This window comes from Aplidium turbinatum, chromosome 6, assembly GCF_918807975.1.
Source record: "Aplidium turbinatum chromosome 6, kaAplTurb1.1, whole genome shotgun sequence".
NCBI classification, from domain to species: Eukaryota; Metazoa; Chordata; class Ascidiacea; order Aplousobranchia; family Polyclinidae; genus Aplidium; species Aplidium turbinatum.
This window is the reverse complement of record NC_137477.1, coordinates 13,334,804-13,352,135: the sequence shown is the minus strand read 5'-3', so window position 1 is coordinate 13,352,135 and position 17,332 is coordinate 13,334,804. Positions and strand designations below refer to the sequence as shown.

The following is a 17,332-nucleotide window of genomic DNA, read 5'->3' as shown; positions in this document are numbered from 1 at the left end:
GATTCTTGACAACTTCTACATCCCAAATTTGTAAAGAGGATAAAGATGTAGATTCCTCTCGGTAGGCTGTTTGGAATGTATTCATAGAAAAATAAACAATTGTGTACCTCTCGTCCAATTTTGATGTTGATAATTCATGTTATGGTAGAATAAAGATTAGTATTTTGCAAGTTGTGTATTATTTTATCATTTTGGTAAATCTGGCAGTATACCCTGTGCTTTTTTTTTACAATTACAGCACTGCTTGTATCTCAATGGCAAATCACATCACCCTACATCTACATTTAAGGCAATCATACATGGAGAAGCATTAAGACTTACGAGATTGAATGAAACACAGCACGACTATACTGCAGCACTTGAACAACTTAAAAACAAAGTTTTGAAATCAAACTTTCCCCAAAAATTACCAAAGAAAAAATTAGTTCGATTTTATTATTTTTTTATTTTTTATATAAATTATTATTTCCTTATTTACTCAAGATCACCAAAAAAAAACTACAGCCCAATCAAATGATTACATACAAAAAGCCAAGCACGATGGAAAATTTACTTACAAAATACAAAAAAATTGCCCTTACATACATACAGAAAGACCAACTTATGGCTATGACCAACTAATGCCAGCATTTGATGAATGCAAAATAGCAGTACTTAGCTAAATTATTAAATTTACTTACTCTTATTCCTGTGTTTTAACGCATCGAATCAAGACTGCAGCCGATCACCAGCCGCCACCGGTTGGGTACAAGTGAACTGTGCTTTTTGATGACTAACCTGCTCGATAGGTGATGCCACTGTGTAATAACCTGGTGCCTACTGATGTATATTTAGTTGTATGAACAATGACAAGATAACAACTTGCTGACCGGGTTCAATATTACGTGCATGCAACAGATGTTTTTAACATTTAAACTGCGTGGTTCATCCCACGATCAATAATGTCAACGAGCAATCAAGACGCAGGATCTGGATTAAACGTTGGCACCATGTGCAAGTATGAAATCCGTTCAGGATTTGCAATCGTAGGAAAATCTTCTTACAATCGAAACTGTTCTGATGCTTCACTTACGTCACGATTTCTTGAGGTTCAAAACTTAGTGAGCTATACTGTGCAAATACATTAAATTAGATTGAATTACATAAATATCCGATAGCTCAGTTGGTTAGCACGTGACTTCTTGAACGAAGAAGCTTTAAGATCAAGCGGCGCTGGTTGGTCTCTCGGGGTGTGCGCTTGAGCAACGCGTTCTAAGGACTGCTCTCCATTCAGCGGCACCTAATGAATGGAATAATTTCCCGGCAATAACACTTCAACAATCGAAAATATCACTCTGTCAATTTCGGCAACCGGCCGTGCGTCAAGAACCTCTACAAGTGTATGAGAAACTACTAGGAATAACCTATCAAAGCTTTGTCAGTCCGAGGATAAAAATTCAAAACCAACTAACCAAACCGAATATTGACACGTAAAAAATCCCACAAAGGGCGAGAAGTAATTTGGGAAATTAAGATATAGAGGCAAAAGGACTACAAAATATCAAATTAACCACAAATTTTTTTGCATTTTCCAACATTTGCAGACAAAACAGGCATTGCACAGCTAACAAAATTACCATTATTGCATCACGTCAAAAAAGATCGATTCTCCAGCTGCAATGCAAGTGCTTCACGTTTCAACTCTGTACGCGTGCGTGAAAAATCTTTAAAATTTATCTTATCTATATTGGGTTAAAACAACTACGCATTGGGGTGCTAATTCCAAACTGCTTCCTTTCTATATTCATCAAAAAATAGTGGGCTATCATTCCTCACAGCTCACAATTCTGCTTCTAGTGTTTCAAAGTGCACAGATGTGATTGCCTGAATCGATCTATTGGTAGCCTGCTCTAGTTTAGTGAGATTCCTCATTACAAGTGTTTAAACCACTTTACGTATGAAGCGTTGATCATATAAAGTTTTACATATGTATATGTAAATACAACGTAAAAAAGAAAAACAATATCACGCTTAATTGTTTTTTTTTTCAAAATTAACAAGAGCTGATCTGTCGATCAAACCTTCATGGTGCGAAACAACCTACATACTGAGATAAGATTTGTCATCCAACTAGGTGGGAATATTTCTCATGGGTACTTAAAATCTAATATTACTTTAAGACTTGTATAATCACGGCTACTATCAAGAATTGAATTGTTAAGCTTACAGACGCCTAAACTTCTAGGAGTGATTCTGAGGAGTGAATTATTTTGAAAATTTACTCTCAGATACATCACTTTTAGGACTTAAATTGTCATACTTTTTCCTCAAATCAATGCAGTTACCCTTATCACAAATCTTCAAGGGGGGGGGGAGGGAGGCTGTCAATTCAACTTTTTTTGTATCAACAGTTGTATTTCTAAAACCACTGAGGCTGCGACGACGAGATTTCTTGACTTTTCCTAACTTTTATTCACCTCTATTGAGCTGAAATTTTGAGCGAATAAAAGTTATAAATTGAGAGATATAAGGCATTTCTCAGCACATCCTTTGAAATATTTCATATTCTATTGTTTAAAATTTTCCCACCAATTGGATGAAAGTAAACCTTTGAAGACATCAATTTTACAGCATCTTCAATCCCTTGACATTGAGTTCAAAGAATATTTTCTTCATTCGAACTTTACATAGAGGCATTTGGACAAAATCCAGTCTCTACTGCTTTGAATATTGCAAACGTTCACAATAAATTATTAGATCAACTTTATGATATCCCAAATGGATCATGCGGGCGTGATGTTATGTTATTTATGAATTGATAATAGATGCTAATTACAAAGTATTAAAACCCGTATCTTATCCATTTCTCGCAACACATGCCAAAGAGATTTTGAAAGAGTTTTTCAAAATGATATTTGAAAACCACCAAAGCTTTTTCAAAAAATTGCTTATATCATTCTGCTTTTGGTTTAGACAGATAACTGTATCTTAACCCTTTGAAGGTAAGGGGAGGGGGGGAGGCTGTCAATTCAACTTTTTTGTATCAGCAGTTGTATCTCTAAAACCACTGAGGCTGCGACGACGAGATTTCTTGACTTTTCCTAACTTTTATTCACCTCTATTGAGCTGAAATTTTGAGCAAATAAAAGTTATAAATTGAGAGATATAAGGCATTTCTCAGCACATCCTCTGAAATATTTCATATTTTATTGTTTAAAATTTTCCCACCAATTGGATGAAAGTAATTTATTTGGCCCTCCTAACTGTTTCACAGGGTGAAGAGAATTGGCTGTATGTAAAATTATGTAAAAAAATTTTAATCAGAACATTGCAATGCATGTTCTTCATTATTCTACCAAAAAATAATGTGTAAAGTCACGCTACAATTACAGTCACAAGTCACCTCAACATTTTAACGTATATGAGCAGTTCTAAACTTTACATAGTTTTAATTTTCGGATATGCTCAGCGTGAATAATTTTACAAAATGAATCCCAAATTTTGAAACCGTGTCTTAAAAAATAACAGAAATATCACTCCTAAAGCATAAGAAGAATCGACAGCCCCCCCCACGCCCAAACTGAGAAAAACTCCAGGAGCCCAACCTTCTCAGGGTTAAAGATTAACTTACTTACAGTAAACCAACAAACCAACAAAACCAACACCAACATACACATAATACAAACAGCAAACAACAGAGAATCTTGGAAACTTTTCATGCAAGAGGCAGTCAATGCTTGGAATCAAATGCGACAATAAAGGAAGAAGATCTTAAAGATAATTTTTTTATAATAATATTTTTAAATATAAAAGTTGAAAAAAAGTTTTGGTTTTGATACAAATTTTTTTTTAAAGTTCCAATAAAACAACATGCAACCGCAAGTCAGACAAGAAGTATGTTTACATTTGCATGGAAAATTAAATCGAACACCTGAGAACTTGACCTTTCACGTAATTATTTTGTAACAAAGAGAAATGATTTCTCAATTCAAACTCAAATATATAAAATGTATACTCTCATTAAATATTCTCATTTTACTGCGCTAAGGTGATCTATAAGATCGAAGAATTGGCCATTGTCTGTAGTTTACAATGTCTTTTTAGACATCTTCTTAATTAAAACAAATAAATGAGAGTTAAAAGTTATGTATGTTTTACGTTGTATGAAGCTACATGTACTGGAGAGGTTACTGTTAGTTTTTTACAATCATCAAATAGTGTGCTTTTTCAAGTCATGCTTTTAAATAAACTTTTAAAAGGAAAGTTTTTACTGTTACATTATCAGAACCATGCTACATTATGTAAAAAATTAATTAATGTAGGTCGGTAATTTAGTAAGTTTTAAGTTAAATGGGCTCAAGGCACTTGGGTCTAGCCAATCTCCGCTTTGAAGGTCGGCTAGCCAATATAACTCACAAGGTTAAGGTTAAAATGCGTAATGTGTTAAATATAAATAGGCAAGCATTATAAAACAACTTTAGCACGTACGTCATACATCTTATATAACATTATGAACATTAAACATGCATTATATAAGATTAGATTATAAGTAAGGTTTTATAATTGATTGCATAATCAAACATTATACGAGAAGTGGAATTGTTTTGAATTGTAAACTCAAAGGTTGGAAAAAGAAAGTAGACAAGTCAGACTGTCAGATGAGTAACATGATGCGTTCTACAGATGCAAATTAAGCTAAACTATCACAAGATGTATAAAGTGACCATCTGCTTTTATTCCGACGTTTCGTCAATCAGACACGACTGACTTCTTCAGGGAACTAGACCAGGTAGTGACTACCTGTCTAGCATGGAAAAACACAGGACCAAGTTGCTGAAATCAACTAAACATGCAAAATGAAAATTCAACTTCTATACAAAAAATTATCCCGCGTAAATTTTGAAATAGAATAAAAGGGGGTTGAAATGAGATTGTAGATTGTCAGACTTTATGTTCTAAGTATCTCCAGAGTATCTCCGAGAGTTTCTAGTAATTTTTTGATTTTGCTAGTAGCCTTATCTTGCTCACACATAAAGGAAACACAAAAAAAGTTGCTCAACTCCACAAAGCCACAAAAGAAGCAAAGATGAGAAGTGGGTTATCTTTTCAAAGGTTATTCTCGTAAACAGCACACACCTTGCAGAAGAAGAAGCGGTGCTAGTTATGCCAATCTACAAAGAACAAGATGGTGCAAAATCCTGTTCTAGATATTGTAGACCTGTTTGTCCAAAACAAACTGTCACCACCACCATGTGTAGGCTAACGCGGTGGTTTCAACCTGTTAAAGAGCGGTTTGCACTTTTTTCATTTCTTAAAAATTTCATCAGAACAAAACCACCAAAGTTAGTTTGCAGCTATTTGTTTTCCCTATTTATGGGATGACAATGGAAAGGTTTGTTCATTGAACTCGTGCACTTGAGCCTCAAAAGATTGATTTGAAATTCACTGTGATGTATTTTGCCTGCTACTGTTCTAAGAAAATAGGCCTAAGGCACTTAAAAACGTGAGAGAAATTTTGTGTCAATAACAACAAGAACAAAAGTTTAATAAATAAAGAATTAGCATTTATTAAATATACATAACTGCAGACAGTTTACACTGTTTCGGCCTTGAGGCCTCTTCAATGCAGTAGGTACACTGGGTATGGTCACGGAGATATATACCTCCGGTTTCGTGTGATGTTTTCCCATTTGTGGAACCTAAGCTCCAAATATGGTACTATCAAATATCCAAGTATATTAATGACTGGTTTGCTATTGAACATTTTTGGAAGTTCTCGACCAGTTACACAACTTGTTGCTCCAAAGCTCCCAGCATTAGGTGAGAAAGTGTTTAATTAAGAATAAAATTCCATTTTCTTGTTCTGATTTAAATCAGTGCACTAAACCGCATTTCAGTAAAGTAAGTAGTGGGATTTTGAGCAAGAACCAGTGGCGTAGCCAGAAAACTTTTTTGGGGGGGCCAAATATTTGATGAATTGGAGAGAACAACAAAGTGTTTGATTTAAGCCATCGCCACTTGATGTGCAGTGGCGTATCCTGATGGGTTGAGCAAGGGAAGCAATGAAAGTAGTGGGGGGTTAGAGCGTGCCGAAGGCACACGTGTTTTAGGGGGGTCCGGGGGCATGGCCCCCCCGGAAAATTTTTGAAAAATTACACTCAAATAATGGATTATAGCGCTTTCTGGAAACACTTTTAGGGTAATACTTGTATGAAGTTTATTAGCAGATAAACAGCTATTAACTTATTAAAGGTAGCTCTTACACACGAACGGGCAAAAACTGCGGCTAAAATTAGAGAACACCAAAAACTCAGCTACACAAAAACTCAATAACTACACAAAAACCCAACAGAGTAAGCCATTCTGAAATTGCTTCCACAAATCAGTTCAAAGAAACGTAAATCGCGTAAACTTTGCACGATTTACGATTTGCAAATTTATTGGTGTCTTTCTGTGTGTCTAAAACAAGTCCTGGGGGGGTGTTAATAGCCAGATGTCTAGGAAAAGGTTATAAATTTCTACAAATTTTATTACATTTTCAACAAAGAGCTCAACTTCAGAATCCAAACTTGGAAAATTTGGGGGGGCCATGGCCCCTTTCGCCCCCCCTCCCTGGCTACGCCTATGGCAAGAACTCTTAGTGTTTAGGTCATCAGGTGTTTTAAGGTCTATCAAGAGCTCCTATAACCAAAGTTTAGCATGTTTGATTTTCCATATTTAAACATATCATTACTTCTTTGGATAAAACTCACGAATTCGTTCTTTAATAATATATCAGCTGCATTTGACGTTGGTGGACCATCGCATTTACTACTTTGGTTTAGTAAATGAAAGTTAGTTACGAGATTGTAGGGAAATCTTTGAATTTCTTATTCGTATTTGAGTCTATTGGTGGTGATTAAAAGTTTAGGTTATGCAGATGAGCAATCTTCGCATCCAACTTTTTTATGCAACATTAACTTTCACGGTGTAGTTACCAGAAGCGAGTAGTTCTGGACTTCATTTGCATCAAATTACTTTTTGAATACCGATACCGGTAGCCTATACTCGTTTTGGAGATTTCTGTAATTTGCATGCGAAAGTCCGCTCTTGATGAAATACACTAGCTTTTGTTTCATGCGCATTTTTATCTGTGGTATAAAGCATTTGTTTTGTATGGTGCAAGATGATTATGCTGATCTATAGCCCTGACATCATCCAATCACTAAACCTACATACATAAATAAATTGGTCGCATAAGTAAGGTACATAGGCTAATATTGTAGCAGTTGTTTTTAAAATATTGCTCGCCAAATTTCTATTAAGTTACTGTAGACTACGAAATTGATTGAGATAACACCTCGCGATGCCAAGTACAACTGTGCCAAATGCAGCAATCTTCTAACAAAACAAACCACTTCAATCCCATAAACATAAAGAATGTAGCTTTTTGCAATACCGTTGACACAGATAATTTACACAAAGTACGCCCCGCTAACAAAGTGAAGTTTCTGATAGTCGTTGCAGTGTTGTTTAGAGAATTATTTCATTCACTAGGTAGTCTACTGATGAATGGAGTGCAGCCTTGAAATGCGTTGCTCAAGCGCAGACCCCGAGATCCAAACAGCTCTGGTTGATCTTGAGTCGGCGCTTGACCACTCAGCTAACCTGGAAGATTTCTAGAAAGGTAGTTGCAAACTTGCAATCCACAAACACTACGCAGTCTGAATCATCCTAAAAATGAGCTTTTACTATTTCAGCCATTCTACCTTCTTATGTAGGCTAGTTGGAGAGAAATTAAATGTTCCATGGCCACCTGGAGATGCGGCCTGATTTGTCACATTTTGCAGATTTTGATTACAGCTACTGCTAGGGCTTGACTGACATTTTTTGAGATGTTTTTACTTTTTGCGGTTTCCTAATGACAAAAAACTTGTTTGTTGCCTTGGGGAAGCAGTAGCAAATGAGAAAAAGTAAGTTGAAAAACGCAAAATCAGACTGTTATTGAAAATTAACAGTCTGACTAAAATTTACAAAATCAACTTTTCTTTGTTTTTCAACATGTGGGGATGTTAAAACCTATTGTGTCATCTGGGGAAAAGAATAAAGAAAGCGTAAAAATCTCATTTTTAGAAAAATTTATTTAAATGTTCGCCCAAAGTTAAAAAAAACCTGGAAATTTCTGCAAAATGTGACAAATCAGGCCGTATCTTTAGGTGGCCATGGATGTTCTAATATCAAAGAAGAGATAAATGCTTCAAAAATAAGTTGAGAATCACTTCTTTGAATTAGCCTATTGCACATGCCGAAATATAAAAAAAATCATGCAGCTTTCATCTAACTCATTCGCACTCGGTTTTTCATCAGCATTACATTTTTTTCCAGCCGCACAAATGCGTACCAACGCACGAGTTGAACAGTAGGCCTACCGGTAACGAATGCAATAAATGGATCCGACAAGCTTTAAGTGCTACAATGTGGACTAAACCTTATGGTTGTTTATATATTTTTACAACTTTTTCCTGTTCTTTATACGGCTTTTTCATAATTACAGTATTATGTTCACTTCTTCAGGCTGTTGAAGATGAAATAACACAAACAAGCTAAATATCATAACAAAACCATCAAAAACAATAAAAGAACATAAAAAACTAATGAACAAAAAATTTCCTTTAAAATAAAAATCGCATGCAACAGCGATACGTGTCGAAATAACTTCTTATGCATTATTGTTGGGAATTTTTTGGAGTATATATTTTAAAAGAAGATTTGATTTAAAAGCAAGCAGTCAAAAACAAGCGTTGTTGTTCTATTACAAACTGCAGAAAATTTGTATTATTTGAAAATTTTTTGTTGAAAAAAAAAAATAATAAAAATAAAAACTTAAATAATTGTCTCTCAAAAAACGAAAAACTTTTACCGGTATCAAAATTTTTATTTTCATGAAAAACGCAAAAGCTACAAACCATAAAATTTCCCTCAGGCTAGTCTTTAAAATATGCCTACAGTATAAAAGGTGAAAGTTTCGAATTTCATGATATTCTTGTAATGTTTATTAATGTGTCTTACAAGTTCCAGGCTATCAGGGTATTAAAAAGCGAATGGATTGTTTGAAGTACTCTGCTATAAATTTAGAGCACATGGATATTTTTTTGCAAAGAAATAGCATAAAACTGTGATCAGTTAATTTTAATACTTTAATTTTCATAAAACTAGAGGACTACGGTTAATTTCTTCAAGGCTATAAATAGCAGCATTTTTTTACAATAATTTCAGTCTGGTGTAAAACACGAGATAAGGAGAGGTTGTGTCTACAAACATTTGTCGGACTCAGTTTTGATGCAAAAAAATAGATTGGTTAATCTTGTTGGTTTCTGATGCTTTTAACTTTACTAAGTTAGTTTATACTGATTTTAAAGTTTCAAGCTTTAGTTGTTGTTTATTCTTTTGACAACGTGTTTGCTGTCGCGGTAGTATACGACTAACAATTATAGTTAATATGGAAAAAAAAACTCCCCAAGACTCCAAAGTGTCATCTCCGACACCGCCCTTCATTCAACCGAAATGTTTTTGCCAAGAAGGCAAAAGGCATTCCGGACTGGCGTCCGACTATTCCGCTCCAACATGCACAAATGGGGAATGGCTCCATCTGAAATTTGTGAGTGTGGCAAGGAAGAACAAACCGCATACCACACTATCTGCAACTGCGCCATTTACCATGCAGCAAGTGGTGTGCGTGGTCTGCGTGAACTGGATGACGAATCTATTTAGTGGCTGCTCAACACCTGCTCAAACATCTAGGGTGCCTCTTCCTAAGGCACTGGTAAAACGCAGAGCCCTTCGACCCCTGGAGTGGCGAAGAAGGTTCCCACGAATAAGAATAGATAATATGTATTTTATGTTATCATTGCAAAGGTATGTCAACTATCAGCGAGAAAAAAAGGTTCAACTGTTTTTATACATAACTTTCTATCCATTAAAACTTTTTAAACTATTTTTGTATGCTTAGACTCAGATAAGACTAAAGGGTAAAGGGTGACAGGAGTATGCTCCTGCAAAAACAAAAACTTACTTAGAATCAAAACCATCACAGTTTAAATATGTTTCAGTGTGCTTTACTCAGTGCCTTGAAATCGGCATTATTAGCATTTTCATGTCAGGTTTACACTTTCATTACGTTTGCTAACAAATTTGTTGAATTTCAATAAAATCAACGAAAGTTGTGCTAAAATCTTAAAAGCATATGGCTCCAGCTGTTTTCGTTTCTTTGTTAAATTAAGCTCCAAATTGGACAAATAGTTGATCAATCTAACAAATAGGAAAAACGCTTATCCTGGTATAGCCTATTGGCTATAAAACAAGCTATCTCAATCAAAATTCAAAATTGAAAACAATCCTCCTGCTTTACAATATTAATTAGAATACACTGTCAGATATTAATTTGTCATCCGTGCGCTTTTAGACCACATTTTGATACGTTAAAAAAGCTTTTTATGTTTGTAAAGCAAAGTAATAAAATTTAGCAACACTAGTATTTTAAGCCATCACAAATAAGATGATACATTTCAATAAACTCAGTAATAATTAAATAATTATAGTATTCATGAAACACATAGATCAATTCAATAGACTAACGAAAAGCGAAAAATTAAAATATCTTGATACAAAATGGACTTCGCTTACACCCAAGCTTTATTTTTACACCTAAACAAAAAAATTGCACTGCGCATAGCTCACTGTCTGCAGTTTGAGCACTTTGGCAAGGTTGGCGAAAGTACCAATGTTGTGGCCTCTTTATGGACCACAAATTGGTACCTTCTCCAAGCGAGATTTAAAGTTCCGTGGTCATACCTAGTGTGCCTACTGTACTAAAGGTGTGCGGAAAACTAAGCTTGTCTCCCTAGCCCGTTCCGCCATTCCAAATCTTGCGGACGAGTCATATAAAATTTTCGATGCACACTTTCCTTCCACAGGTATCTAGACTCCCCAGTCTGGTCCCCACGACCTAAGCTTGTGAACTTCCTCTTCCGGGTGCATCGCCACCTCAAAATCACGCCGCTCCCAGCCGCAGCGTGTATCTTATCTTCAAACGAAAACTATTTTATTCAACAGGTAAATAAAACTAGGTTGTTTTTAAATAATCAATAAATTATACATTTTTTTAGGTTGCACCTGATGTTTGTAAACGCTTTTTTAACAACAATGAGTGTTGTGTTCAAAGATCTATGTCCGCAGATTTGAGAATGTCGAATGCAAAAATAATACATTTGCCACCATTTCAGCAAATACAAGATTTTAGTTACAAGGATTTTTTACTGATTACAAAGAAATTACCTAGAAGTGTTTAATTGCTCCATAAAGACAATTATTCACTTTCTCAAAATCAACATCTTTCTTTGAAGAACAATTCAATTATCTTAAAAACTGTATCAATGACGGAAAATACTAGTTTTGACTTGTTCTTTCAGGAGAGTCCAATCACGACTCAGATTAGCATGCCAAACGTAAATTCGGAGGCAGTGAATTGTCGTGCCTTTATGCATCAACGCTCTACAAGAGCTTCAGAAGCTATTGCCTCAGCAAACAGTATTTTGGAAAAAAATTCTGGAAAAGATAACTACTTTATTGATCAAGATATTCAACAAAATATTGCTTGCAATTATTCTCCATATTCAGACAAAGACTTTCTTTTTTGGCCCAAATCCAATTGTTCCGAAGAAGTAAATTCGAATGAATGTGTGTTTGATTGTCAATTTTCATCTTCAAGTTGGAGCAATAGAGCAACAAATAGTGCATTGTTTTATCCCCAGGTATGCAAACAAAATCAATATGGCCATTCATCTTTAATGGAAGTGAAGCCCTCTGAAGAAAATTCAGAAAAATGTAGAAAATCTAGCAACTGCAGCGAAAATAATTTCCTGAGATTTCACCATCATGTTCCATTACACGAACAACATGAAACAATAGAATCATTTCCGACAAGCGTAGCTCTCAATAATATGAACTTTTCATCCTCTGATGAAAGATCAAATTCAATTAGTGGTATTTCCAACGAACCAAATGAAGGGCTGCAATCACTCAATTTATTCCATTGTGATGCTTCTGTATCCACTGTTTGTTCTAATCGTAGACAGTATCAGCCAACTGATGTATATGCTGAAACAAATGCTGCTTGTGAAAGTGTTTTTAGTGATTTAAGTGATTATAGCTGTAAATCAGAAGATATGCTGAACCCGTTTGAAAAATTACAGCAATACAAAAGCAACCCTAACCCAGCAGATTCTTTAAGCTCTTTCAGACGTCAAACATTCTCCACCAGCAGTTCTCTGTCTGAGACTAATCATAGTACAAAATACCTGAATAGATTCGTATTCAATCAGAACTCATCAGTCTCTCTACCTATGTCACAACCACAGGAAGCCACACATCAACCTCATGATACGCCAATTGGTTCTTGCAATTCTCAAACAAAACAACCAGCAAAAATTTGCAATAACAGAGCCTCAGAATTCCTAGAAGGAGATCGGCCTTACGCCTGTTGGATAGAGGGATGCGAAAAAAGATTTTCTCGCATAGAAGAAGTGAATCGACATGTCAGAATTCATACAGGTGTGTTTTGCAACTTTTTCTATTTTTATGTAGTATTTAATAAAATTGTAAAAAGAAATGTTGTAATACACATTTGCTATCACAACTATATCTGCTCATGATGATGATTTCTTGTGGTTATTATTTGTTTATATTGTGAAGTCTTAATGACCAAATGAAACTGGAAGCGTTAGACGTTAGGCCGATAAAAAGTTTGGCTATTTCTTCATATAACCATGTTAGAAAGAGTTGCGGATGTTCTCGATCAAAATATCAATATCAAAACTTTGATTGTAAAAATTCACCCTCCAAAAACTAATACAACCTTTGTAAGCTAAGTTCAAAGTGCATCAATCCATCAGTCAATATTTTTGTTTGAAGGGTCTATATGTATAAAGCATGCAAATAGTTTTATATTAATATAATCGTTGAATCTTTGAAAGTTTACGCCATCGCTGTTCAAATTTTCATTTCTCTTTTAGGTTATCGTCCATTCACTTGCACCATTTGCTTTCGAACGTTTTCTCGAAGTGATCATTTGCAAACCCATACTCGAACTCACACCGGCGAAAAGCCTTATGCCTGTACAATTTGCTCCAAGCGGTTTTCACGGCGAGATGGTTGCGAGCGACACAAGAAGATTCACAACAAAATAAAGCGAAAAAAGCATTTAAAAAAGAACTCTAGCTAAAAATGTTGAAAATATTTGACTTAGCTGGAACATTTGTTTTTGTGTGTTTATTGATGGCGATCAATTAATGGTTAATATAGTTTGCTGTGGCTAAATTCAAGTCAGAGTCTTTTCATAATTTGCATTTTATAAACATTCTGCAACTAACTGGCATTAATTAGGATGTATCTATTATGTAGTAGTCTGACTATAATAGGTGTTATTAAGTACTAAACGTTAAATATTTTGTTAAATTTTATTTATATATTAAACAATTTGCTGTTTTTGTGCTAGTTTAAAAAGCATTTATACGATTTTCATTAAAGACATATTTTTTGAAGAGGATAGTGTTTTGTAGGTTTAAACACGCTTGAAAACGTTCTATTTCACTGAACATTATGGCTGAAAGTACCGTTTTATTTATCGCCATTGTCATGTACATAATTGTATTGCGCCCAGGAGCATAGTTTGCACTGTGGATGTGGCGCTAAATAAATGTTGTTGTTATTATTATTATTAGTACTTTTATTTGGAAAATACATTCCAGTTTGTAAATTCTCAAAGTTCTGTTATTTACTCACTGTAACTAAACTAAAAATGTATAATCTCTGTTCTCATTCTAAACGGAAGATGTATATAAAAATATAGCGACCACGCCCATTCCATTGACAGATTGGTAACTTTGTGGCAGAAATTCCATAGAGATCTGCATGTAGTATGGCCAAAGCCTGCTATTGGTAGTAACGTACTCTGGGAAGCAAGCAGCCTATTATCATGCAATAACTCACGATGTTACCATTTAAATCGGTTTATTCTGTCAAGAATGTGTGGTGATGTTCAATATGATACAATACAAGATATAGGGCTGGAAGAAGTTAACATTCAAAACTTGAACAGGGTGAAGTTGACGTAACTCATGCGTAATCAATATTTCACTACTACATGCATTTATCTACAAAAAGTATATTTGTAATGTCTTATTCTTATTTGTTTTGTTTTTATAAAGCTGTCAGCATCATAAACAACCTATTTAAAAATGGGGCTATTGCACTTAGCTTAATAAAAAAAAAAATAGTACCCTATAAATTTATTACTGTACATAAATTTATTAATTTTATACAATTTATATACAATTTATAAATTTATACATAAAATTATTACTATAAATTTATTACTGTACATGTGTACATCGCATCTATTGAGTTCTATGTGGTGTTTCGAAAAAATTCGTATTAGGAAATAATGTTGTTAGTTTTTGAGAAGTATATGAGTTTAGGAACTACGTGTCAGTGAAATACAAAAGTTTAATTTTGAAAATTCAATAAACCCTGAAGAACTTAGTCGCGTATTGAAATGATAGTTTGTGACGTTGTATTTTAAAAATCACTCTTCAAATGGTATATTATGTTTCTGACTAATGTTTCGTTACAAAACATGGACTAATATGAAAATATTTCCACGTGTTTCTTTTGTCGCATTCACGCTTATGTTTGAAATTAAAACTTGTACTCGCTAGCAAAGAATAATTTTGCTCGACTAGATGGATGGATGGTCATATAATTATTTTTGTTTGGATGCGAAACAAAACGTAGTCTACTGTTTGTTGCCCCCAAAAGGCGTAAAAGGTCGTCGAGTCCGCACTTTCTTATTTAAAAAGTTACACGAAAGCAAGTATTGCGTTTTCAAACAGCGAATTGACACATTAGGAAGGAAGGAAGAACAGAAAAGTGTTTTTTGAAGAAGTGTTTTTTGCAAGTTTTACTGAATAATTTGTTGCCTTTTTATGTTTTTTTTCTTCATATTTTGAGGTAAATTGCCCCATACCTTGATTCTTATACCTAGATACGATTCTTATTTAAATAGAAATTTTTATTATTAATATTCAATTATTGTTAGGTATTATTCTATTTGAATAAGTAAACGTAGATTTATTACCAAAACACACAAAGGCATAAATGTAGAGTTATTAGGCTACTGTCACAGCTTAGTTTAAAAAAATTCTTTTTTGTACTCAAAACATATAAAACAAGAAGGTTCGTTGCTTCATTTGGAAATATTTTGCGTCTATGGTCAGTGGTCACACAGTACAATATACTGCACTTGATATGGATTGCAATTCCAACCGAGTGTATAGTTTGAAATATGGAAAAAAAAGCTCTTGCAGGCCACTCTCACAACTCGGCAACATTATGAAATAGTACTAAATTTACTCAAACGTAACTGAGTTACCTTCTTCGTCGTGTGAGCGTTTAGGGCCAAGGGTCTATCCTTTTACCACCCGAAATTCACGATGTTTCCGGACTACACTGAAAGGCTACTGGATAGAAGCCAGTCTTTGATTTTATCATGCAAGACGGGAGACCTTCCACTACGTTTTGTGGCTTAACCCTATCTGTAGTGACACGGAGTTTTATGACGACGCCCCACTTTATTAGTGAAATAATTCACAGAAGGAAATATGCTAGAAATGTGAAATTTATTGACTTTTAGATTTTATTCTTTTCAAATTTTCTACACCTAAACTGGTCATTTTTCTACCTTCCTGTCCTTCACAATAAGCATTTCGTCTCAGGTGGGTAGACATTGTCGTGCAATAGTAGCAATAGTAGTTATATATAATTTTATGTTAATACTAGTGCAATATAAATGGTAGTGCGATTACTTTGAAATGTAGACCGGTTTAAAAATGGCTTATATTAATAAGCACAAGTAATTTTTTGTTTAGTTTAGTTAGAATTCAAAAATTTCAATTTTGAAGCTATTTTCGGAAAATTATAATAAAAACCGACTTTCTGAAGTTTTTTCATCTCAAACACTTTATTTCAATAAATTTGCTGAGTAATTATTTAATTTCTATACGTACAATATGGCTGTTACCTTGTAAAATATTGCAGTCTGTGTGATTTTTATCGCTCCCCTTATTAGCGATTAATTAGCACGGGCTAAGATAGCCTTTGACGTGCTTTCCACGTACGAAATCAGCTCGTATTAATATCGGGTTAAAGATGGTACGGTCGTTGATGATGCGGTCTGCGGTCTATTCCTCGGCACCACATTTACAGGAGAGAGAGGAAGCCATTTCCCATTGGTGCATCAATTTCTCGTACCCGGCTGCTACATTGCATGTTGTCAATGAAGTTGATTCATGGTAGACGTTTAGTTGCATTTTTCGCATTGAGATAACCTTGTTATAACGTGACAACGTAACTTCTTCGATTTCATAAGAATAATAACCTATTACCTGCCGATCGGTTAGCATCTCGTACTTTGCTTCTGCACGGTCTGCTTGCATCATTCCAAATAAGGTCATATAAAAGACAATTCTGCACTCACAGTCAACTTTTGTGCTTGTTTGATACAATATACACTATTCTGAGTAGTAACGTGGTCACTGGTCAGTTTGTAAGGAAAATTGATCAGTAACGTATCACGTCAGAGTCAGAGCCAGATTGAAAGCATTGTTGGGCCAGAAAGAGCTACAGTCAGGTGGTGAGGATGTGATTTTCTGGATTTCAATCTGATTGGACGGTGAACCATCTTCGATTTGTGAAAATTGTTTCCGTTTTGACTTTCAATAAACAATGCCACCCCATTCTTTAACAGGTAAGAATTTAGTTAGAAGAGCAATCCTGAATTGAAAATGCACAATCACTCAAAAGTTAAAACAGGAGGCCCATTTGTGGAGTGGAAAAAATACCATGTTATTTTTATGAAAAATCGATTGCAGATGATAATGAAACTTTCCCGTATGTGAAATTGCATAGCGAGCAAAGACCAGAAGTATTCAAACTTCCATCACGATAGTTAATCACTTTCAAGCAAGCTAGAGTTAATGGAGAAAGTGAATTGTAGATTGAGTAATGATAATTAACAACTTACCATTGAATCAAAATACTTAAATGAAGAAGATTATGTACGATTATACTGCACAAAAGTCATTACTAAGTTTATTAAGCATTAGTAATAAGTTAATAACGCAGTTAATTCGATTTTGTTCATTGTGTTGTTATTTTGTTTGAATGTACTGTATAAGGTTAGCAAACAGCAAAACTTAGGCAAGAAAGGTTAAACGTAAAATCACTGTCATACAACATGACAATTAAACACCCAAACCTT

The 17,332-nt window shown here is 34.6% G+C and overlaps 1 protein-coding gene across 1 annotated transcript; it reads left to right on the top strand.

Moving 5' to 3' along the window:
* The first annotated feature begins 11,047 nt into the window (after nt 1-11,047).
* On the top strand, nt 11,048-14,723 carry LOC145772346 (uncharacterized). Its single transcript, XM_082584223.1, has 2 exons — nt 11,048-12,567; nt 13,029-14,723. Exons 1-2 carry the CDS (start codon nt 11,391-11,393, stop codon nt 13,235-13,237), a joined length of 1,386 nt encoding a protein of 461 aa, XP_082440349.1. The 5' UTR covers nt 11,048-11,390; the 3' UTR covers nt 13,238-14,723.
* The last annotated feature ends 2,609 nt before the right edge of the window (nt 14,724-17,332 follow it).